General features: G+C 42.6%; 1 protein-coding gene across 2 annotated transcripts in view; it reads left to right on the top strand.

Annotated features, from left to right (window-relative positions):
- SLC66A2 (solute carrier family 66 member 2) overlaps positions 1 to 25,663 on the top strand; it is a 67,177-nt gene that overhangs the window by 26,723 nt on the left and 14,791 nt on the right. For both annotated transcript variants that reach the window (XM_032998842.2, XM_032998841.2), the window contains one exon: positions 17,758 to 17,974. In XM_032998842.2, the coding sequence (XP_032854733.1) occupies positions 17,758 to 17,974 (217 nt within the window). The remainder of the gene's footprint in view (positions 1 to 17,757; positions 17,975 to 25,663) is intronic.

The following is a 25,663-nucleotide window of genomic DNA, read 5'->3' as shown; positions in this document are numbered from 1 at the left end:
AATGAGCCTACTGAGATAACCATAACCACTGCAGTATAGGGAGTGAGAAGAATGGACAGCGAGGTGATCCAAAGTCTGTTACTCTGAAGTGCTGAGCTGGGTGGCAGCTCTCACTTGGTCCCTGTTGAAATAGTGTTAAGAGGGGCTGGTATGACAGTAGGATGTCCAAACTGACATAATATGCTCTATTAACTGTATGTGGAATTGATGCTCAAGGTACAACCTGATTGTTGCACTCAGTCTGATTATTTTTTTTTTTCCCCACTACATTTTATGTCCTATCTGTTTTATTAGCCTTCTTTTATTTAAAGTGCACTGGGAATACAAAGCTACCTGTTTCTACAAAGCTAGAAATAGGGAATATATTTAATAAGTTTATGTTTCTGAAGCTCTTGTTTATAAATAATGACATGTTAACAGGACATTTCCTTGTGCTGGATACTGAAAGGCACTTATCACTGAAGCATCACTACTTTGCCATTTTCATTGCTGTATCAAACAAAATAAAACCTTTTCAGTTGAGATGCAACTGTCATGCTTTTGACCTGTAATGCACTACACTAATCATCCTTGGCTGCAAACAATTAGGGATAGCTTTATTTTACTGAAAGATTTCCACCTTCCGTACTCCCACTTCGCAAGCAGCGATGCACCAAAGATACATTTATTGGAAAAGGGTTTTTCAATCCCTAGATGGGTGTTTCAAGTGAGAAAGAAGAGAGATCTTTGCTACACTCCAGTTAGCCAGTCTGCCCGGGCTGTTTGCGTTTGGGGGATGACACAGGAAATTTCATTTTATGTCCCAGCTCTGAAGCAGGGAAACTAAGCAGCGGAACCTAGGTGTTGTGTATCTATATCCCAGGGGAATGCTGAGCCAGGGTGAATCAGGGCAGGGTGCTCCTTCTTTCCTCTGTGTTCTTGATATCCCCTGTTCGCTGTCACAGAAGGGGTGCATGCAGTTGGCCCGCTTTGGCCCTCACCCCCCCGTTTAGTTTGTGTCTGCCCCTGCCTCTGGATGCTTTTAGCCTTGTGAAGACCGGAGCTGAACCAGTCCATTTACAGAGGCTGTAAGCCAGTATGGTGGCACTCCCGGGATACGAGGGACTGAGGTGGAAGTTCCTGCTCCAGCCCTTAGGCTGTTTTGGTACCCGGGTTCCCTCACTTTGTGCCTGTCTGGAAGAGTTGCCCACCGAGGCTGCAGGCAGGCCGGGCTCTCTCCGCTGGTTGCCAAGGGCCCCAATCCCGCGCTCAGGCTGGCGAATTGGACTCCAGGTCTCTCGGGTCTGGTGAGATGAACGCTGCCCTCGGCGGCCTTGAGATCAGCACCGCCTCAGGGAACGCTATTTTGTTCTGTGACAGTTCACAGTTGCCTTTATGTTTGTTTATTTTTTTTTGAGTTGTTTTTTATGAGCCCGCAGGCCCGAGGCATGCTGAGGAGCAAAACCAAATGCTCCTCTGGTGTGAATGCCAGATTGTCACTTCTGATGTTCAGCAGTTAACAGGTGCCCGAAGAACAACTTAAAAATGCTGAAGAGAAGAAATGCATTCGTGAATTATTTATTGGGTCTGTTCCTGTGTGCTGGGAGATGGGCATTGTTATGGAAAATGGGTGGAGGCCGTTTGATGGGAATGCTGCACACGCTTGGCCAATGTACAGAAGTTAATAACTAAACACTCCTGCTCTGTTGTACTCTTGACAAAATAAGAAATCTATTTTTTCTGAATTATGTGTTTTAGGTATCTTTTTCCTGCACCCATACTCTATCTCATCATCAGAGACATGATAGTTAACTTTTGAAGATGGGCAGTACATGTTGTTCTGCCCCGCAGCCCCTGGCTTGTTACTTCTTACTATTGCATGCGCCCTAAATAGATTATTTCAGAAGAAGCAATTCCGTTAGATATTGGGTCAAGTTATTTGGACATTGAGTGGTGTGACGGTGCAGAGTGTGCAGCAGTGCTGGCTTATAGCCATGCTCCAGATCGCAGCCTGAACTGCTGGAGGGTTGTACAGGACATTGTGTCAAGGGAGAGACAGGATTAAGGTGGAAGGATATTTTTGCAAGCTGTATCAGTTTCTGAATTCACTTCAGAGTCTTGTCCTACAAACAGTTGTTCCTGCTTTAAGGCCCAAGCCATCTCCCTCTGACTTCCAAAGGCTCCAGTTCATTGAAGCTGTGATTGGGAAGTCTTATACTGTAAAAGATTTTTTCCTCTTTCTCTGTGAGGGTTTGGAGCCTTTGCAAATCATGGTTTAAATTATCAAGCAGGAAATATGGGAATAAAATAATTTATTTTGTATCTTTCATTTACTTTACTAAAGAAAGCTTGGTTCACATGGTAATGTCTGTAGCAATATAGTAGGTTTTGTTGCTGATGAAGGAAATGGAGTACCTGTACATTTTAGTAATGATACAGCATAATATGTGATCCATTCAATTTACATTTTCTGTCATGTTAATAACACATTAAACGGTCATGCATTAGGTTGCTTTTACTCGTAACATACCAAGGTGTGTTGGTTGAAAATTCATTTCATATAGAAACATGGAATAAATTACTTAAATTTTACAAATGTAAATAAACTGCAGTGTTTGTACTGAAGGTCAATTCTGTGGAAACATGACTTAAAAAAAAAAAACAAACAGGTTTTATTTTTAGATAGATTTTTAGTAAAATTCATTTACTCATTTTTTTGCTGGCCATCTGATCCTTTTATACTCTCAGTCACTATTCAAAGACACAGAACAAAGCAGGTGTTACTCAGCGCCCTGTCAGTTTCTTATAGTTTAAATAAATCAGGTTTTTGTTAAGTTAAACTGAAAAAGTAAAGAAAATTATTCTTGCAGAAGCAGACAAAGCTTTCTAAGCTCTAGTTCTAGTGTGTCAGCCAGTAGTTCTTTAGATTCAGTATTTGACTCATTAAAACTATGCAGTAAATACTCAGTGATTGAAATGTTATTAATAGATTGGTAAATATAGGCCTTAATAAAAGTGTGCATGAATAATATTTTATAATTTTCATTTGTTTTATTTTTCAGAGTAAATGTATTTAACTTCAGGATTTTATCTCGTTGCTTAAAGAATTACATGCAGTCCCTGTCTGCATGAGATGACATGATACTGAGCGAGGCTGGGGAAGAAGGGCTGTAACATAGCTGTTGATGAGAAGGTGCTTCCTGTATCCTCTTGAATCAACAGCAGAAAAGGTGTAATTTTTCGGTGAATCATGAATTTACGGTGAAGGTTGGTGCGTGCAGTCTCCCTCCAGACACTGAGATTGCTAGTAATCAGCATGTTTCCCTCCTTGCAGGGGGGACTATACTACCACTGTTCCCGAAGTTAAGAACATCTCCTTTCATACGCATTTATTATGTGCCCTACTTTCTCTTTGCTCTGCTCTGTGATCAGTATGCATTACATCTACTGCATCGGGATCCTATGTTCCCTCCCAGGGATAGGGGAAAAAATTCAAACCCCAGAATTTAGTTCTGGCAGGTTTAGTTTTACTTGCGTTGTACATTTGAAAAAATGGTTTTTGTTCATCCCGGACGATTTCATGGAGACATAGAGACTAGTAAAAGGAAGACAGATCCCAAGTATTTCAGGGAAACATTTTTTTATTTTTAATAGCTGCTTAAAGCTGCCTTTTTTACTATTACTCATTGCAACTCAAAAGCCTGATGAGAACTCAGGAGATGCAGCGCTTCAAATATTCAGAACATTGCTGTTTCTTTGCTTAAGGTGTGTGAGTTTCAGGATTTTTTTCCCATCAAAATCACAACTGATACTGCTGTTTCTAAAATACATACACAGCTTTGGTTTTTATACACACTTAGTAGCCTTTGCAAGCTCACTGAATCTTTTGTGTGTGCATGTGTGCATAGTTAATCTTTAAAATTTGAAGTCTGTCTTTATATTCTTGATAATAAAAAGTTTGCCATCCTCTCCTTAGTTAAAGTGACTTTTTAGTAGGTTGTTTTGTAAATGCCACAAACTGGTGCAGTTGTTGCTAGAGGGTTTTTTTCCCCCTCTCCTTATCTCCAGTTTGTATAGGCTTTGAAAATAAATGGTTGCTGATCTTCAAATTCTCCGCTTCCTCTAGCCCCCATTTTTTGTTCCATTTATCCAAACCACCAAAAACTTGGGATGTTAACCTTGCTTATGTTAAGGTTTTATACTCCTGCCCTTTCTTGTCTTTGCACTCGTTGGCATGTAAAAATCAGGATCAGTTATTTCAGAAAATGTCTTTTGCCTTAAATTTTTTATGATGTCTTCAGAGATGCTATTTACTCCCCCGTGCCTTTCTTCACTCCCTGTTGGGAGTAGGTTGTAGTAGAAGAACAAGTAACTGTGCTCTCAGGGAACAGAGCAAACTTAGTATCAAAACGGTGTAAAATAGTCTCATCCACAAGTTCCTCAGTAAATTTCTGTGTACAGTCAATGTCAAAGAACTGCTCAGTCTTTGAAGAAATCTACTGTTTCTTCACAGAACACCACAGAAATTTAGTGAGGTATTTGTGAATAGGACTATTGTTCAGCAGCTCACTGTTTATGGTTCACCTGTGATCGATTGCTGTGTCCCCTGCCCTCCTGAGTACAAGATGTGCAAGGGACACAGCAATGGAGGGCAAATCCCTCTATCACTTGGCCAGGAGAAAAAGGACCAGACCCTGTGGTGGCACTTGCCAGTCCACTGTCGTCTGCCTGTTTTGGTGTGGAGTTTTTTTGTTGTCCTTTTTAAAACTAATTATATTTATAAAGGGGTGTAACAGCCGAAGTCTTTTGCCTCCAGCAGTGGCTGGGTGCCAGGATGTTTGGCAGCAATGCCATCTTAAAATATTCCTGATCCTTTTTTTTTTTTCTTTTTTTCTCCCCACTCATTCTTGCCCTCTCAGGTGTACTGACAGAACGGTTTGTAGGATTATGTTTTGAACCAAATAAGTGAACAGATCTGGCTTAAAATAGAGGCTTGTTCTTTTTTTGTGTGTAAAATCTTAAAAAAAAAAACAACAAACAAACAAAAAGCCCATGTTTTGTGGCTTCAATGAGAAACGCTTCAGGGAGCTAAACAGTTGTCCTGTAGCTTGTTGGGGATGAGAGGGACTTAAACGTCTGATGGGAAATGTGAGTGATTTGTGAATGTGCACCTGTGTCACCACCAAACTCTTCATGACAGAGCACTTTACTTTAATCTACTACCACTACCTCTCTTTCCAGATCTTGAAGATACATTGACTATGGAGCATTAAACTGCAGACACAAGGTGTTCAGAAACTGTGGTATTCAGAAGTGCATCTTGCATAACAACCACTGCTCGTGTCAAAGCAGGGATTTGTCTGTGGACAAACTAAACAGCTGGGAAGTTGGAGGGGAAATTCTGTTTCAGGGTAGCTCTATCTCATTTGGCTCCTCCAGTTACAAGTGCTATAATCAGTCAGGCAGTCTGCAAGCACTCAACTGAAACTCTGTACTGATCTCCCTCCCTATAAATTCTTCCTGCTAATGCAATGAAGTAAATTGTGAGGAAATTCCTCCTATTTGGTCATCATATACAGTAATTTAGATCTGTGCAGACTTGTAAATAGAGTGAGTTTTGGTTTAAAGGTTATGAGAGAACACTTCAGGCATGTAGGTTCTGGAAAAAATTCTGCTACCAGAAGCCCTTTTTTTTTTTTTTTTTTTTTTTCTTCTCCCTTTCCCTAGAAAGTCATATTGATACTGTAAAGTTCAGTCACAACAAAGCCCTCCAAGACTCAGTTTTGAAGTTCAGAAGGCAGGCATTCTTTATTGAAGTGCTGGATGCACGGGGGATTGTTCCAACTATCACGCATGCTGTATGCTGCCTCACTCAGCTTATATCACCCTGTTACATACACGTGCATCAGATTTCCTGGAAGGATGCATTACAGTTCGTGAAACCAACTATCACATTTACACAGTCATTACACATTCACGCCCAGCCTCTTAGGGACTTTCCTGGGAGTCTTTGGTGGTCTTTGAGGGTCATTTTGGAATGTCCTTTGGTTGAATCCTTCTTCAGAGCGTGCACAGTGCAGGTCAACCTATTAGCAAATTCCTTTCTCTTTGGTTATCTAGTCCTGTTGGGTTTCTAGCCGCAGTGTCTACTTTCTCGACCTTGAGGTGATAACATCAGGACGTTTGTTACCCAGGACTCTGATAAGGCAGGTCAGCAGGACTGAGAAGCAATTTGTTTGATGAGATTCCAATCTGCTGTCAGCAATTTCACAGTGGCTAGCATCAGAAGGTATCAATATGGAGACTGAAATTATTTCCAGCTTCATCTACCTACATTTTTTTTTAAAAAAAGTGCATGAATTTCCACAGTCAATTTTACAAATGTCAGTATGTTTAAATGATATTTATGGTAGCAAACGAGAAATTATAAATTGAGATTTTTCTGCTGCTGCTGCCCATAAATTTGTAAATTGATTGTTGGGGGTAAGGGCTGTCAGTGGTGAATGGTCACATCTTCACAAACATGCATAAATTATTTCAATAAATTTGTTTGGTCAAAACTGTTCATCTGAAAAGGGCAGACTTTATGCTGAGGGGAGACGCTTCCTGACCTGACTGGGCAATAGCCTCATGACTGGGTGCTCCCTTAGGACTTGGAAAAACCTAGGTGGAAGGTCCTTAATTCATATCAGAGATGTTAAAAATTTGATTTCCCAGGTCTCATCTGTATGCTTGCCTCTGTCCTCATCCTTCCCCAGATTTTCCCAGTCTTGCTTTTGTTCCAGCATAGAGCAAAAATCTGGAAATACCAATTTATTTTTTTCAAAATGGGATTCTTGTTCACCAGCCTACCCTATTATTCTTAAGTACAATAGACATTTGAAAGGAAGCCCTATGAAATAGATTATGCAGTCATTTTGAGATATTAGCACCTTTGTAATGCAGTTTAGATAATTAAAGAAAACATACCTGACATTTTCATGTGTGTAGCAGGCACTGGGCAGAAAAGAGAGGCAAGTGAAAAGAAGAGCAGAAAGCTTCCTACAATTTCCTACCTGCGATGATTTTGAAGTGTTAAACTATCGATACTGAAATAGGTCATTCTGAGGTTAACTGAAGCAATTGCCAAGAGGTGTTCACCAGGCCACATGACATTATTTCAGCAAAGGAGGCAGCTGCACAAGGCATTATTCTGTTTGGATGCTAAATTAGTAGGGCCAGTTTTAGGGCTAGAATTTGTCTTGGCTGGTAGTGGGTTACCAAGGAAACAAGGATTGAACCTTTCCCCCCAAAAATCCTAAATGAGGAGAGGAGTTTATATTGTTAGGAAGGGCATTTAGCTTTGTGTTGTATACATACTTGCACATGCATGTATGAGTGCCTGACTAAAGTATCTTAAAAAAAAAAAAATCACATAAATGCTTTCTTTTTGTGTTGTCTTCACAATAGAGAAGATAGGGTCTCAGGTATGCCAAGCTCAGAGAAGGCTGAAAAAGAGATAATTTATATTTAGGCAAACTACTGCTTATTCAGCTTTTTTCCTCAGAGATCTGCAGTTCAAAAGAAGGGTGAAGTATTATCTGACAGTTACTTCCAGAGTTTCTGGGAGTAACTTGCTGTGTTATACATGCAACTTGTCATTGTAATCCCTGGCAGGGTAGCATCTGAGGCAGCCTGCACCTCAGCTAAGGCACAGCTTGGTTTTGTAATGTTTAGAGGAACTTGTATTCATCTCTTTAATTGCAATCTTTGAATGAGAAGGAGTATGATAAGTGCATATTTTTTCTAATATAGTCGTCTAGATATCTTCTGAGACTGAAACTTCAAAGAATAAGTTTCAGTACTATTCAAAATAAATTAAACTGTTTTCATAGAGAGTTTATAATTCCAACTACAAGAATTTGAAGCCAAGGCTGCTTGCTCTGCAGTGCTTTACTTATTCCACGTTAGTCTTTTGTCTGGAGGCCTTTGTGTACTGCCTGGTAGGGCTGTGGGTGATAGCTTAGGTAAACCATGCTGAGGTTAGTGTAAAATATTGTTAAAACGATTGTAAAAATAGTAACTTGGTACCACTCGTTCTTATTGCTGTGACATTCTCGTCATCCCTGCTTAGCTTGCTGTCAGAAAAAGAAGTCTCTTTCTATGGTTAGCGTAGGAAGGCATATCTAGCCAAGAGAAGAGTGAGCTTGGCTCTAATCTGCCGTCTCTGTCATTAGCGCAGTTGGAAGCAAAGGCCTTACTTCAGAGCTGTGCTTGCAGGTGAGGGGTTGGGGGATTTACTTCTTTAGTTTGCCCTGCTTTGGGATTTCTGACAGTCTTGGCATAGGAGGTGGGCAGAATCAGGAGTGTTTGTAGTGAAAGCATTGACCAACCGGAGTCATTAAAACTCTGTTGGGCTTCCCATTTCATTCCCGTGCTGTACCTTGAGAGGAGGAGTTCCCCCTGAAGTCCATGGTCTCTCAGTTTCACATGGTTTCTAAAGCTGTCTATGCTGCTTTCACTCCACTTCTCAAATACATAGCCTGTTTTTAGTAGCACTAATTCTTCTGGGCCACAGCTACTTCATTCCAGTGGCTTTCCTAGCCCCATGATCTGCCTAGTTATTAGACTGTTCTCCTTCATCAGTCATCTTGAAAGTCAGCTAATAGCTGCTTTTGCCAGCTGTTGAGACATTCTCATGGAGACAGTGACTCAGAACAGTCAATACATTGGAGTAGAAAGAGGAGAGATGACTTCTCTACTGAACAGGCAAAAGTCGCAGTGGCGGAGTAGATAATTTCAGTAGTGATGTTACTGAGGAGGCCAATCTTTACAGAGGAAATACAGACATGTAACTACATTGATTTAGATATATTTAGGCTTCACTGAAGTGCTTTGCCCTAGTAGTAATATTGGTATGTATCTGTGGTGGTGGTTGTCTGTCTGTTTTCTAATCTTAGTGGCCTGCTCTAGGAGTACGGACCTGGTGTTTTCTTTCAGCTGGACTTGGGAAGAAGACAAGAGTTTAGATGGCATATGTTGCACAAGGTAAATTGGTAGGGGGTTGCAAATGTACCCCCCTGCAAGATCTCCTTGAAAGCGTCAGCCATCTGGAGAACTCCAAGAAACTTCCTTGCGGTGGAAGAGACTAGACCAGAGTACACTTCTGCAGGCTTTTCTGGGGGGAGCGGAGAAGGAGTTTGCTTCTGGCTCACCCAAAATTGGTTACGCTCGTTCTGCAGTGATGTGCAGAGGTGGCTGGGCTGAGCGCTATTGCTCCATGTGCATTTCCCAGCTCAGCTGGCATTTGCCAGCAGTCTCTGAGCCCAACAGTTGGAGCCTTGTTCACAGATATCATACTTGCTAAAACTTCCTCTGTAAAGAACAAAAAAACTTCATTCTCCCCTGCTTGCCTTCATATTTTTTTCATATATAAACACACTCAAAAATGAAAATTTTGGCAGGTCTGGTAACAGTGCAGTGCAAGTGATGTAAACAATTCTGCATTCTTTTGTAAGACAATGGAAAATGTCAAGGATGAGTTAAAGTTCAACGTGATTTTGTGAGTTTATATAACTACATTTTTCTCTATGTTTTTTTTTTCTTTACTGTGAGACTCCCATAAACTAAAGCTGTGTACAAAGCAAATTACACTGCAGATAGCACAGCAAAGGCTGTCAGCTGCACAGGAGGTGCCCAGGGTATGAATATTTTGGTTTAGGTTTTTGTTCTTACTTGTCCTGTGTATTGTTAGCAGCAGGGGTAAAACTTTCAGACTAAGTGTAACTGTTTAATTGCTGTTCTTTAAGGCTCACAGAATGGTCAGTACAGCTGTTATTGATAATTATCTCTGGTCAAGACCACTGTGCTAAGTGTTACTCAAAGGTTTCCCTTAAACCACAGGCTGTAAAATCAGGAATGTAGCAAATTAATGGGAAAGGCATGGTGTTATGAAATAAAAGTGTGGATTGTTTGACTTTTTTATATATTCCAGTGTATTTGTGTGTTGATTTTTTTTTTTTTTTTTAAAGTAGTTGTAACTAACATGTGTCTCTTAATCCTGCAATTACTAATTCCCTTTGGTGAGGAGGTAGGGTGGACCTCATAAGACCTGAAAGGGGAGGGCAAAGCAGTGGCTGATGCTTGGAGGTACTTTATGCTGGGGTGCAGTATGGAAGATGAGTGAGAAGCCCTGAGGGGGGTCACAGTGCTGGAAACATTTCAGCCCACTTATGTACAACTTTTTTGAGAAGGAGGAAGAAAAGGGGGTAATAACCTTGATAGTGGTGAAAAAACACAAACCTGATGTGACAAATCAGAGACCCAGTGTAAAAAATTTTAGAAGCTGATGACACCACATAATATGAGGCAAAGAAACCCAAAGCAAGTACTTGCCTTCAAACTAGAGCAGATGACTGAGAGACAGGGATAATGTTGATGTAGAGGAGGTTTCATCAGACTTGAGCTTCTAATCTCAGGTGTTCAGCAGTCCTCCACCAAGTACCAAAACCTCCAGTGAGCTTTGACAAACAAAGGTTTTTGTAGGAATCTTCAAGGTTTATTTGGGTCAGGCTTTCAGCCTTTTTCTTCACAGTTAAGATTTGACATTTTTCCCCTCTCACATGATAATCTACTGGTTATGTTTTGTTAAAAGGACTTTGTGCTGGGGCTTTAAGAACAGTCAAATACTAAGAGAATTTGCTCTATTGAAACTCTGACATCAGTCTAGATGTGGCCAAGGAGAGGCACTGTATGGGCCAAGGGATGTCAAAACCAGATTTTATTCAGTGACAGTAATTTGTTTAGTATAGGCCGGGGTGATACTCAGAGGAAGAAGTGATGGTGTTTGAGTAGTACCCAGTGTGAAGGCCAGATGACAGCAGGCTGCAGACAGGAATGTTGTAAGGCAAAGGCATATGGAGAGATGCTCAGGTCCTGTGCTGACAGGGCTGTGCAGATACGTACAACTACACAGAGATGCAGAAATGCCTTGGTCACAGGCCTGGAGGAATGGAGGTGGTGATAATGGTGATGTTAGCATCTTTATAGACTATGCAAGGTGGTGGATTCCTTATTTTTTTTCAAAAGGAGAGTGGTTTGGATTAGAGCCAGAAAGTTTTGGTGCTGAACTCTCGTTTCTTTTGCACCATGAATGAAACATAACAAGTCCCTTCTCAGTCCCAGTGAGTGTAAAAGAAATGCTGGCTTCAGTCAGCATCTTGCAGGTTTCTATCACTTCTTAAAAAAGGAAAAAAGAAAAATCTAAATGTATCAGTTCTTACTGTCTGTCTCTAATACTGCCTCCTTCCTTCTTTCTGGAAGGAAAGATGAAAGTGCCTAGCTGGATATGTACTTGATGAGAGTGAGAGAAGTTACGGATCACCTGGTAACAGTCACGCAGAGCATTCCTGCTCTTGTTACCCCAGTTATTTCCTGGGTGCCCTGTGGGTTACTCAGGAATTTTGGAACAGAGGATTGGTGAAACCTTCGTGCTGGCTGGGAGCTGCTCAGAATGATCAAGGTGGGGAGTGCTAGCCAGCGTGCTTCTCTGTAATCCTGCTGCTGTTGGCATCTGAAATCAGGATTGCCAGGGAGACAGATAACGCCTGAGGCAAATGCCTGAGGATTTGCGGCAGCCGGAGGACTGCAAGTGTAAAAGTCTCCTTTTCAGAATCCACTGCCCGGGCCTCACCTCCTGTGGCAGGTGCCTCCCAAGTCCTCTTCAGAGGATGTGGCAAAATTTGCTTCTTTTAAGGTGCTGCTGCCGAGTGCAGTGCCTGTGTGTAGCTTAGAGCACTCACTCAAGGTGTGGGAGGTCTGAGCTAATTTCTCTTGTCAGCCTGGGGAAACAAGTCTGCATGTTCCAACTATCCGAAGAGTTGCCCCTCGTTGCCAGGCTGGGATGAGGAGGGGTGTCGTATTTGCCTGCTGCTCTGAGATGAACCCCTTTCCCAGCAGGGACCACGAGCTTCTGGAGACAAGCAGAAGAGCAAGTGAGGGGGAGTCTGCTGCTGTAGTCCAGTGGTTAAGACCCACAGGCAGGGCAGAGTTGTGGGTTCCAGCTCCTGCACCCTTGAACTGTGTGTACGTTTTACAGTAAAAGGAACATGGATAATAACCTGAAATTCCCAGCCACGACTGCGTTTTCTAACTGCTCCAGGTTGGCTGAATTACCATTATCAGGCTCTTTCACAGCATCTAAGCCCTCAGGTTTTGGATTCCAGTGTTGTTAAGGGATCGGGCTGGACTCCTTTGATCATGTGCAGAAGTAGGCTGTGACAGGAACAGTCAGGCCAGGAGGGCAGCCACTGTGCTCCGGAGTGAGGTGATGGAAATCAGAGGTTCTTTGAACAGCACTGCAGCGTCCCAAAGCACAGGACTTAGCTGTAACCTGGAGGGAGCAGGATTAAATGCCCAGGTGTCTGTTTAGAAAGGCACTCGGGAGTGGAGATTGTCCAGCATGCTCTTGGAAGGAGTTAGTGAGCAGTGTTTTTCATACAGGAGGTCGAGGGTTTGATTATGGGAGGCAATTTGGGTGAATGGCTGTGAATTGATGGTGTTTATAAAGAGCGGGAGGGAACACAGGACAATAAAACCAGTAGCCTTCATGAGAATGAAAGAGTTTATTTCCTTGGTGAAGCTATACAAAGGGCTCAAATGCAAACTCTCCCACCTCGCAAAGACAGGGAATGTAAATTGTAGGATCTTCATTGACCTCAAATGCAAGAAGGAACCAAACAAAAAGTGGGAACTGGGTCAGATGACTGAAGGCGAGTGTGAGTGGATGTACTGCAGGGATGTAGGTACAGAATTAGAAAGGTCAAGGCACAAATGAGATGCAACTAGCAAGAGAAATTGAGAACTACAGTAAATAATTTTTAGGATGTCAAAGTCTTTGCTTCACTTTCCCAAAAGGAGCTAGCATGATAGCTGACTTGGTATAAAATGCTTCTTGACTAAAAATAATGTAACTGTTTGGACCTCTGTGTCATCCTCAAGTGAAAGTTGATACCGTGGAGTCTTCTTTGTGTCACTTGGCATCTATCCCACACCAGAATCTTGAATTTACTACTTGCATTTTGGCCTGACTAGTGCTGACCATGGTTATTTGCAATGTTGTCTCTGCCTGCTTTACATTTTTCGTATCTGACAGGCAGTGTGCCTCCCAGAGGAGGTCTTTGAATCTCGTCTTTGCCCTCAAGCTGTGTAGACTTTTCTCCAGTCAGTGCACAAAGAACCTGCTGAGCTGCTCTTTCCTCCAGCATCAACAGGATTTTCCAACATAAGTCTCTCATCTATTAACGGATTAACATGTTTAAAATGCAACTCACTGAGTGGATTAAAGAGCTCAGGCATGGGGTAATAAGATACAGTAATGCCAGTTCAGCTCAATCCAGGACGTCAGTGACTGGGAGTTACCACGTGAACTGCATCAACTGTGTATGGTTACAAACTCGAGTCATGGATTTCTCTCTGGGCAGGCTGGGGAGCTAGTGAATGGAGTGAGCTGTGCAAGCAGTGCTGTCCCATTGCAGGGAGTAGAAAGTTATGCATCCAGATTTAACTTGGTCAGTTTTTAAAATGTTTGATAGAAACAAATTGTGGTGCAGTGGAATTTCTTGTTTTGTCCTTTTAGAGAAGAGGCATGATGTTTGCTGGGAGGGCAAAAATCCAAATAACGTCTTTATTCATAATTTTCTTCAAATGTGAATGTTTGCAATAATATTTATAACTTTTTTCAGTTCTGCACCTCAGATGGCATGGCTCAGGGCACTGACTGATCTTCTCTGGCTGTCTTCTTGGGACAGCTGCAGCTACATCTGCCTGTCCCCTCTGCTGCAGATAGTTCTGTATGGAAGGGGACAGGGCTGGTGTGCACACACATGCAGATTTTGTTCTGGTTTTCAAACTACTCTTTTTTTTTTTTTTTTTTTTTTTCCCTGGAAGAAACAGTTCCCTTTTGTTTTTAAGCATTTAAAAGCCTTTTTTGCATATACCTGTCACAGTACTCAGCACAACCAACATTTTTTTCTTTGAAAGTATAGAGCTCCTATTACAGAACTAGTATGTTTGGCCCCCCTTGAGAGAGGAGCCACCTGGAAAAATGAATCACGGTTTATTTCCAAACGTTGAAGTGATTGGTATGTGTGTTTTTTATTTCCCTCTGAATTTTTGAAACCATTTGTCACAGAAGATAAACTTCAGCCTTGGTTGAAAAGAAGCAGTCTTGTGGCAAAACAGTTCATCAGTTCAGGTAAGGGCCAGAGAAACTGTGACCCATGTGAAAGGTCAGGTGTGCCTTTCTCTACCTTTTTTTATTATTATTATTTTTTCCTTTAAGTTCAGTCATTCTTCTGCTTCTTCCTGGAAGGAGTTGGCAATGCAGAATTTGGTTATGTGTAGTGTTCTAAAATAGACTTCTGCATTTGGAAAAATGCATCTGCTAAGTAGAGCAATTAGTGACTATGTGTCAGGTTGTTCTTAAGATGATTCAGATGTTTTTCTCTAAGGCTATTACCAAGGTTATGATTGTTCTTATCTCATTTTGACTTTCTTTCTTTCTTTCAGGAAATCATTACCAAGCAAAATTTATAGCAGAAACTAGAACTTACTCATAACCTGGTATAGTGAAATGGAGACTATATAGCATCATGATAGTTTTGAGCAAAAGAGAATCTCAGTCTCTTTCCTGTGCTAGTAATTAAGTCTCCTGCTTCAGCCAAAGTCCTGTTTCACATGATAGTTTTCTCATCTATGTATGTTATTATAACAGAAATAATACTTAAGATTTTCAGACAAAAGATGATGAGTAAATTATCATCATTACCAGATTTCTTGGCTGCCTAATACTAGGTTCAGGGACATTAGTACTTACGTGAATAGCAGTAGACTTCGGTGCAGTAGTACTGAATATGCACATGAGCAGCTGGCATAGCAGGAGGTAACTGCCTGTTCAAGTGTTAGCATGGATTTTGTAGCTGGCCTCACGGTAGCTGTGTGAACATTGACTTTTTTTGTTCAGTGAACTTCTGAAACTTCTGCACCCCCACGTAGATTTAGCTCTTTCATTTCTATTATGAACGTGAACTTGGGGAAGTAAGGATTTGGTGTATCGGGATGGGTATTTCAAAAAGGATCGCTGAGCACGTGGAGGACGCAGGAGGAGAAACACAGGTGTGTACTGGGCAACCCTGAGAGCTGGTGGGAGGGTTTAAGGAGTGAGGGGCCGAGGGTCCTGCGTGCCCGAGGCGGCACGGCAGCCAGAGCCAAACTAAACACTGTCAAGCCCAGGATTCGAGGTGTAATGACTATATAGTTATCTTCAGAGCAAAGATGGTCTCTTCTAAGGATGGAACTGTCTGGAAGAGCATGCTTGTTGTGTTCTTGCCTGCAGTTGCTATTTTTCAGGTATTGGTATCTGTTGAAGACTGTATCAAAGTTGAATGACCCTTGCTGGAAAGTAAATACAAGTTTTGCACCCAGCCTGTTCGGATGCGAGAGCTCTGAATTAAAACGAAACTCTTACCTTTTTGAGGATTGAAAGCTGGGGCTTTGGATGTCTGTGAGGAAACTAAAGGCTATACGAGAACAGCTCAGAAGATTTAAAGAAATCATCTGGTAAAAGTAGGAGTTCCGTCTTACTCAAAAGTTATCAGTAATTCTCCTTTTCCAGAATGGATGTTGAGTTTTTAAATGTTCTGAAACCTTACCAACTTTATGTTTCCTTTCATCCCCTTCTGCTGTTCCTTATTCTGTCCGCATTGTAAGGCCAAATGCCTCTGTCCCAGAGCGTATCTCTTGAGAATCTAACAATTGTGTAGTGTCAGATTTGTTGGGTTGGGTCTTGCTCATGAAGCTGGCAAAATTAGCGTGAATTTATTCTGTTATACCTCTTGCTATTTTATGTTGTGCAGATGTAGGTCAGGCAAAGTGAAAGGAATGGGAGATTTGGGTGTCTCTTATTCCTTCTGCTTTGCCAGAGGTTCTTGCTGACTCTGCTCCTCTCCAAAAAATGCAGTAATGGTAAATTAAATTGGATGTTTTTCCTGCCATTGTGGTTGCTTTGTGCCTTCCTTTTTCTGCTTTGTTCTCTTTTGTTCTTCCTTCAAAAAGGAAAGCCTTCATAAAGCTCCGGAAATGCATGACGCTCACGTGCTGCGTGGGCTGTGCCAGCACTGGGTCAACCTTTTATTTATTCTTGTGTCCCTGACTTCTGAGGCTGAGAAGCCACTGCCATAGAATAGCGAAGGTCAACGTTACATTAGCAGTGGCTTTGCCACAGATTATTTAATACATTTCTGGGCGATGGTCGGCAATGCTACAGGTTGGGTATGGCTCCTGGCCGGTTTTGCCTTCCTCTTTGTGTGGCAAAGTGAAATGGTTCAGCTGGATGCAGTCAGTTGTCTTGAGGCTTGGGCTTGCCAAGTACTGAAAAGGGGAGACCAGTTAATAAAGAGCGCCTGAGGGCCAGACTAATAATGATATGAAAACGTGAAAAGTTTCAGAAAATGAAACTATGATTTGTCATCTATAGGTAGCTAAGTGCCTGTATTCCCATTTCACTGAATTTGTTGGTGGTGTTAATCAGTGGAGGTCGTCTTCCTTGCCTGAGTTAACGGCAGGACGTTTTTGTAGCATTCTGTACTTCTGCTGAGGAGGCAGCGACAGAACTCTTTTAGTGATGTGCCGGTGTGTGGCACATATTTGAGATGGTTGTAATAACCCTCTTAGGTTCATCACCTTGATAATTAACAGAATCCAGTCGGTCTGAGGTAGGTATTTTTAATTTCCAGTGCTTTTAAGAAAGGTAGACATGAACAGCACCTGCTAACGAATAGTTATTTCAGAGTTCTTATTCAAAATTATATTGTTATTTTGATACACAGTTAATGGTAATGGGGTTGTATATTTTATTATTCATCAGTAAGACAGCTACATGTCTTCCAGCGGTAATGCTGTTAATGTGCCAAGCAATTGCCATGGTTGGTTGGTTCTTTCTCTCCTTCTCTCTCGAGAGGATATTGTGTTTTGTGGTTACAACGTTTTGTTCTGATGGATGTAGAAACGGGGGATGCGCCCTGCGCTCGCTGTCAAAGGCAAGAGCGAAGCGCATGTTGCCCTTGGGGTGAAAAGTGGAGATGTCTGCAGGCGCCCCGTCCCAGGGGCAGTCCTTGTCACAGTCTTGCCCCTGTCTCGGTAAAGCTGGGCCGACTGCAGACGGCAGCGCGCATTGCACCGCACCAGGGAACAGAGCCGTGGACTGTAGGTGACCTCCTCAGCACCGTGGATTGAGGCAGTTTGAAGGTAGGGATAATGACCTGAGAGAGAGAGCGCTTGCATCGATGTGCTTGGGGCCTGAACTTAGTATTTGTGAAGTTTTTTTTGTGAAACACTTCCCGTGCCAACTCTGCTAGAGTCCTATCCGGAGTTCTTCATGTTTGACAGCGGAAGGGCAGTGCTTTCTCTTTAAAAGTCATCTTTGTAAATGTTTCGGTGGTTTGCAAGTCTTTGTTTTCTTGTTTCTTTATTCAACATCCCCCCCCCACTCCCCCCCCTAAATGTTTTCCAAATCAAGACTCCTATTTTTTATTTTTCATGCTGGTTTTGAATTTGATGGTGTTTTTTTGGTTTGGCTTGGTTTTATTTTTTTAATCCTTTCCCTCATTTTCTACCTTCCCCTATCTCCAAAGACTGACTGTGGCGCTCTCCTGCTTCCCAGTTCTCAATTCCACCCTGATTAACTTTGAGCCCAGTTGGGAAAACATATTTTATTCTTCTTCCCTTCCTATTCTGTTGCAGATTTTGACTTGAACTATTTTTGGCATTGGAGCAAGTTTACAGACTACGTGCAGTGTGTCCTGACCTTCACTGGTGTGACCGGTTACATCACTTACCTCTGGCTTGACTCGTCTCTCTTTGTGGAAACGCTGGGCTTCCTCGCAGTGTTCACCGAGGCTATGTTAGGTGTTCCCCAGCTCTACCGTAACTACCAGAATAGGTCCACAGAAGGAATGAGGTATGGTGTTTGTCTCACATAAAACAAGTAAGTGTGCGCGCGTGTGTGTAGGTAAATCTCCCTGTAGTGTGGGAATACTTTTCTGGGAAGGGCAATGCCATCTTTCTAAATTTTTCTCGAAAATACAGCAGCTGACGGAGTGGCTTCTCTGTCAGTAGGAGCTGGCACAGCACTGCTGAAGGCACCTCGCAGGTCTGACCCACTGTCCAAGTCCAGCTGGACATTTCCAAGGTGAAACACGTTTTAGTAAAATAAACATGTGAAAGGACTGCTGTTGCCATTAGCAACGTATTGTAGTCCAACTCAGGCTGTGCTATACCAGTATTTATAAATGGACTAAAGGGATTTTGCATATCAAAAGTAATAAAGAGGAAGCAAATACTTTGAGCCTGCAGCAAATAACTCTGTCAGTGTAACTCACGTATTATCTCATCACTTTTTCTCACATGTCTACTCATCACTTTATCATAATACATTAGTATGTATGTAGCAAATGACATCGGTCTTTATTTTTGTGTTGAAGCCTGTAAAATTTAAAAAAGCTCAAATGAGACGTTTACAGTCATGACTCGAAACCCTCTCTAAACAAGTGTGGGACAGAAAGCTTCAATCTTGTGCCCACTGTTGGGGCATTAAACTAGATTATCTTTTCATACTGTTTACTGGGTATCTCAGCGATGACACTTAAGTTTTCCACATTGCAAAGGCAGCTTGTAAAGCTTTTTAAGAGAGAAAATTTTCACTGTGGTGCATCAGTGCACTGGCCTGTGGAAATAGTACAGCAGCAAATTCAGTTCATGGAGTGCTGTGATCATTTGTGACTCTAACTGTCTTCTCTTTCATTGCTTTTGAAATTACTTCTCTTTCATTGCTTGTAAACTTGCTGGGATAATTTTTACTTTGGTCAAAACAAACAAGCACTCCCCACCGCCCCCAATCCAAAGCAATTGTGTCCTTTGTTGACATTGTTCCCTTTACTTATTTGGCTTGGAGATGCTTACACTAGCTACTTTAAGTTCTTTTCTAGCTTGAAATGTTGTGGAGGGAATGTTCAGAAATTTGCCTTGATGGTTAAGGCATTTTTCTGATTGGGAATCCCTTTGGTACAGAATGAGTCAGGATGTACTTCCAAAATATTGGGGTATTTTTTCATGCACACGCTCCCCTGGAAGATTCTGTACCTGTAATATTCAGAAGGCAATTTAACTACTAGACCTTCTTTATACTCTGGTTTGACTTTTTTCCTTCTATGTTTTTCATCTCTGAATCATAATACCATAATGCCATATTATGATAGCTACTGCCAGATAGTGTTTTGCTTTTCCTTAGCTCCTCTCTGGGGTCTCGAGTTTCAGTTTTCCAATTTCCTGTATATGCTGTTTAGCAAAAGGAGAAAAAAACCCCTTTGTTCTTCACAACAGTTTCTTTGTAAAGCATTTAGCACAGAACTGTAGAATTCTCATCTAAAACTACTTGGCAAGAGAGTGCTGAGTTTAGTCAAGAGAAAATAGCATAAAAGCTCTCATTCCCTTGCCATCAGAGCCAGGTCCAGCGATAGCCACCCCGCTTATCAGCTGTGCCCGCAGGTTTTCCAGAATGCATTCCCCTCTCTGGTTCTACTCTTGAAGTGGCATTGAAGATCTGATGGGTCTGGGGACTGAGGAGACAATACGCAGCTCACGCTGCTTCGCTGCAGTTGGAGTGCGTTCATGCAAATGCACGGTAGTACTCTTTTCAGGTTATATTGCAGTTTTACAGATGTTGCAGGTATACTTTCTAGCACCGTGCAATCCAGAGTTGACTTGATGGTCTCTCAGCATTAACGGGGTTGTTCCTACTGTGAGAGTGACTTATGAAAGTGTATCACCTTCTCTGGAACGAGCTGCTGGAAGTGTTTCCTCTGAACTCCCTGTGCCTGCTTCTCGGTCTAAAAGCACATCAGAGAAGAGACCCCAGTGCTGGAAGCGCTGAAGGGAGCATGTAACAGTCCAGCCAGGCTACTTACAGGACCAAGTTTATGAACTGGCAATGGTATTTTACCAGATGGGGGCTAGTTTCTGCTCAGAGCAGAAACAACGTGGCTGTGGATGGTTACGCGGTCAGAAGGAATTGCAGGGGTGATCCTCTGCCCATCAGCTGGGCCATAATGGCCGGCTGCCGGGCGTGCTCTTAGCAAGGCTCAGTGGCAAAGTAAAACAGATGAGTTTCAAGTGTCTTTGGGGTTTTAAGCTTAATGGGGAGGGCAGTGAGAATTAAGCTGTTCTATTTAGTGGTCTTTTGGACAATTACTGCATCCTGGTGGGAGGCGGTAACTTCTTAAAGCGTAGTAGTTCTGCCAGCTGTGGCGTGTGAGTGGAGCCCATGTTCCTGATGAGCCTCACAGCTTTACCACTGCCAGAGGAGGGGTTGTTTGGAGGTCTTCGTGACTTGGCTGAGAAAAGCAGCAACATGCATCTGTCTCAGAATTCGGGCAGAATGGGACATGGCAGCTGATCTGTTGTCTGTTTCCACTTTAGCAAATAATTCCTTTCCTAAATGTAAATTGACAAAACAGAAATGGAGAATGAGGTTACAGAATGTGGCCACATCTGATCAGGGTATTCTGCCAGACTCCTCAAGACATGGTACTGTTTCTGAAAAAAGGCAGCCAACAAATAACCCCACAGTTATGTTGTCCCGTCCCTGTGTCACCACCCCGCCATTGCCCCTTTCTGTTTAAATGAGAAACTGGAGACATCTGATGCTTGAGGTAGCAGTCATCTCTTGATAAACAAACCTGGAGACCAGAGGCCGTGAGAGGGGCAAGTGGGACAGGTGGCTGTGGTGGCAGGCAGGAAACCCTTTGGGAGTCTGTTGTGGAAAAGGGTCCCATCATCTCGCCTCTGTATTTCAATCTGACTGAGAAGTCCCCTGCTGAAAATGTGCTCAGTGTCAGAGGTAAATGTCCAGAGGACATCTGCAGCTGAGTCAGTTATGTTTATTGTAACAGGGCATGGCTGGAATGAAGGCATCACAGTTACGTGCATTGAAGTGCCCCTGAGAAAGAGTGTTGCAGTTCTTTCATGTCTCTATTCTGCTGGATAGAGGTCCTCACTTCTTATTTTTAATTATGTCTTAATTTCTCCCTACTTCTCTCATTTTCCATCTTTAGGTAGCAATATCACTACTAGGTCCTATAGTTTCCTCCTCTGTTCTCAGAGAGCAGGGAGACCAAAGGAGAAGTTGGAACGAGATGGAAACAATAAAAGCAGAAAGGAGATGTGTGCTGAGTAACAAACAGCTTTTGTGGGGAGGAGGTGTTATAGGATGTCCTGGTGGGCTGATGATTGAAGGGTGGAAATTTTCCCACAATTAGGTAAACAGAACTAAGCCAGTCGAAGGAACAGAAATTTTCATGATGTTCTGTTTGACAGTTCACTTGATTACTTTTGGGATTAGCACTTTATAGAAATGTAGAGTTCTGTTCAAGCGTTTAAGTACTTTTGAATACTTTTGCAAACCTAAGTGGCATAGTCATAGTTCTATTAATTATGGTACTAAACTTTACAGAAGTTCTTTTTTAATGAATTGTGTTAATACCTATCATGAAATAATCACTTAATTTAATCTCCATTCAATTCAAGAACTAAATCAGTTCTGTCCAGTCACCTAGTAAAAGAGTAACTGTTATTGGGATGGATTAGAATCAAGAGTATGATTATGTTTGCATTGGTTAGAAAAAGGAGGAAAGCAACCTCAAAACTTAAGAGCTTTGGAATGTAAGAGGCATCCTGTTGAATGGGAAGAAAGGGCATTATGAGGTTAAAAGATTGCTCATCACTTGCAGATTTTTTTTTTTGTTTATATCATGTGGCAAAATATGTCAAGATCTTGACATCAAGAACAACCCCGCTCTCCCATCTTCCGGGAGGCAGAACTGCTGACTCTGCTGCCGTTGGGATCTGATGCTCCTCGTACTACTAACTGCTTTTGCCTTGTGACAAAAACCATACAGACAAGGACTTCCTCTGTCATTTATCTTTGTGTCCCCACTCCTTCCAAGATACTCCCAGGCGCTTTCCCCTTCTCATAAACCGCAGCCGCGAGGAAAGGCAGTGTTCAGCGTGAGGCGGAGGGAAGGTTGGCTCTGGATCTGGCAGCAGCACTGCGGCACGCAGGGGTAGAGACCGGCCGGTCAGTTTGTTGGGAGAATGGCAACCTCGTGGGGCCGACAGCTTTTGGGAAGCTCCTGCGAGGGGGAAGAGCACGTGCTTGTGTGCAGGGGTGGGGAGAACCTCGTCTCCGTGGGAGGCGTGGGCTCGTGCAGGCGCTGGTGTTGCTGCGCGCTCATCGTAATCCCGTCAGACCCCCCCTCCACCAAAGGAGGAGGGTGGAAGGGGTTCCTCTGTATGGCTGTGACAAAACTGTTGGTGTGCCGTCCTGCCCGAGGATGTGTTACCCCTGGACCGAGGATGTGTTACCCCTGGACCGCACAAGGGTGGATTTGCTCCAGGGCAATCTCTTGCATTGCATTCCTGTCTGCTGCCCTGCCCTGCCCTGCCCTGCCCTGCCCTGCCCTGCTCTGCTCTGCTCTGCCCTCCTCTGCTCTGCTCTGCTGCAGAAAAAAAATAACTGCCCTTCCTTGAAAGCTTTTCACAAAAGCTCATCGAAATCACCTGGCGGTGGCCCTTTTTGCCTGTCAGCTGCTGCTGTTTGCGGCTCCATGGGTTTCTTTTCAGTGAGTGCTTGGAGTTCAGAGCCGCTGGATGACAGCATCTCCCCAGGTCCAAGAAAGAGGTCTGGCAGTAGGGCTGAGCTGGGTTTGCATATCTTGAATTCGCAGAAGCCACAGTCCAGGTGATGCCCAAGCTCCGAGGGACAGAGCCAGGAAAGGGCTGCGCCGTCCCGCCGCCAGCTGCTGCCTGGCTCCCTCTCCTAGCCCAAAGCCGGTTTTTAGTCTGCTTGGAAGGAACCTCCTTTCTGCACATCTTGGGCTGTCGTGTTTGGCTGACATTGGGTAAAAGGCTCAAAACTTCACCACCCAGAGACAGCCGGCCCCATCCGTTACTCTGCTTGTGTTGGTATGAGACCGTCTTGAGAAACCTGGCCTGAAAAGGCAGAATGAGGAAAATCTCAGTATTGCGTTCAGTCAGATTACTGTGTGATGAAATAAAGAAAATATTTAGTCCCTCCTGTGGCAGTACTGGGTCGGTCACTGTGATTATCCTGTTTTAAAAACCACAAGTCACTGAAGGAGAAACAATCAGCATTTATTGTCTCACAAGTGGCTGGAGCCAAGAGCTGCAAATTTTAAGAATGCTCTTCCATTCAGAAGTGTTTTATGAGGTGCACTGCAGCTGTGAGCTAGTTATGAGCAGGCATTTATCTGAAATATATCCAGGGAAAGAAGTGCAGTGTAAAGAGTTATGAAAGAAAAAAATTACATTAAATGTGCATCCTGAGATATTATTTCTTCTTTTCCACTATAGATAATACAGAAAATGCTAGAAGACAGTATTTCTTAGGGAAATAAAATTTTGTTGTGGTGTGCTTGCTTTTATTTAGTACTGCTCTACAGCTTTTTCCTTTATGACACATGCAGCTCTTTATATCATTTTTTAAGAGAAGCTTTTGATTTCTGAGGACAGTGTTTGTCCCAGAGACAAATCCTGGCTTTATTCAAACTCTGAACATTAATGTGAGCTGCTAGATTTTTCTGCCTTTATTGAATTAGCCAGGTGCTGCGATGAACAGATGTAGAAGGCTTTATTCAGGTCTGGCTAACCAATGTCTGGCCACCTCCTCTAGTGAGATTTTCGATTTAAGATTGGGCAGGTGCTCTAAAAATGCCATTGCTGTGGTTTCATGGGATTTTTTAGCTTGACAGAAGTTTTGAATAGTGAATAGGTAAAACAGCTCCAGTGAGTTACTTCCTTTGGAGTTCTGCTACTGAAAAGAAAACAAAATCCCAAGACAGACAGAAGTAGCAAGAGTGGTGGCTGTTTTTGCTCAGGCACTAACTACTCATTAGCTTCATAACTAAAGAATAAATTTAGTTCCGTTGGAAAGAGATGTTAGATGCAATTGACATCTGTTACAACAACTTTGTTATGTATCTGTGCTTCTTTGGGGAGGTTCAGTAAAGGAGTAAGAAAAGTTAACTGGAAAAGTACTTAAAAAGTGCTAAAAAGAAGAAACATTAAAATAGGATGATGAAGGCAATGGCGATGTTGATTACTTTTTTTTTTTTTCCCCCCCAGCTCCTGTTTCTCACTGACAGAAATGGCACGGATGAGAGCAAAATCAATGAAATAGGAGTAGGGGTAATGGATGCCTACATGAGAGATTTCATTTTCTGAGTGTGCCATATATACATAAAGCAGACACTGGCCAGTACAGCGGTGACCTGAGTTAGTGGTTCATTGTGTCTGGTCTGGGGCGAACAGCAAGGAAGCTGCTGAAGGGAGTGAACTGTTTCTCTCAGGCTTTGGAATTGTAGCCTCTAGACGCTGGTGCGACAGTGGCTACTCTTGTTCTTAAAATAGTACCTGCTTTGTTTATTAAACAGTCAAAGCAGAGAAGGTGGTAGAGGGGTATGGGAAATGGGGGCCATTTGTTTAAAAAAAAGCATCAGAATGGCTTCGTGGGTTCAAATCATCTGACCCGTCTGAGAAGCAGGTTTTCATTACAGAAAGCATTGTATAGACAATCATAAGGAACTAAGTTATAAAAGAGAAAGTAGTTTTCAAGAGAGTAATTAGGAACTAAAAGGTAAATCTGGGACCCTGGCAAGTGGAGAAATCAAGGTCTTAAGCGTGAGCCAGAAATACATTGGGTAAATGCAAAATTATTAGCACTACTTAAAAGGGGTTTGTACTTACACTTAATGTTGTATAGGCCATTCCTTAGTCTCACTGCCTCTCCTAATACACTGAGTTAAGCAAAACTGTCAGTGTGCTTACAAATTGCCTATTTTAAACTATTCTTATCATTTACTGTAGTTCGGTGATGGTATTTGTCTTTCTAAATGCTCTTTCTTTCTACTCAGATGTTTAGTTTTCTCCGTGAGTCTGCAAAAATCATTGTCATTGCTTCTGAGGCTCCAGTCAGCATTCATACAATTTTCTAGGGAAGTTTTACTTGTTCCATTGGTTTGCTTTGGTGACATTTCTTCTTTCACTACTGTGGCACTGATCATCTGGTTACTATTGTCCTTTATGATGACCTTTTTATAAAACAGTCTGAGGTTTCTCATTTTTGAGGTTTGTATATACATGCGGGTTTGCAGGAGTTTGGGGAATAGTCAGTGAACAATTTTCATGACTGGAAGGACCAGGTTTTTGTACAACTAAGGCTTACCACTTACAACTTCGCTTCTCTTTTCCCCTTTTCATCTGTGGTTCTAATAGATACCAGGAACATCAGATTCCCTTCCCAACTCTGGCTGTTTTAAAGTTAAGAGGCTGAAGAAAGCATTCTCTAGTCCTCAGAAGATTTCTGGTTTCTTCTCCCTTTGAGGTGTTACTACATCAAGAAAGTAAACAGGCTTGCCTCTGTTTAATGCACTCAAGACGAGGGCAGAGTCCTGTCAGCATGCGAACAGATGGATTGAAACCATTTTGTTCAGATCCCAGGAAGCAAACGGGTTCTCTCCCCTTCTCCACACCCTCTGCAGTTACAGCAGACCTGTGACTGGGGCTCCGGGTTCAA

Source organism: Tyto alba, unplaced genomic scaffold, assembly GCF_018691265.1.
Source record: "Tyto alba isolate M040663 unplaced genomic scaffold, T.alba_DEE_v4.0 Super-Scaffold_48, whole genome shotgun sequence".
Taxonomy (NCBI): Eukaryota; Metazoa; Chordata; class Aves; order Strigiformes; family Tytonidae; genus Tyto; species Tyto alba.
The sequence above is the reverse complement of the archived record's forward strand: the minus strand, read 5'-3'. Positions and strand labels throughout refer to the sequence as shown.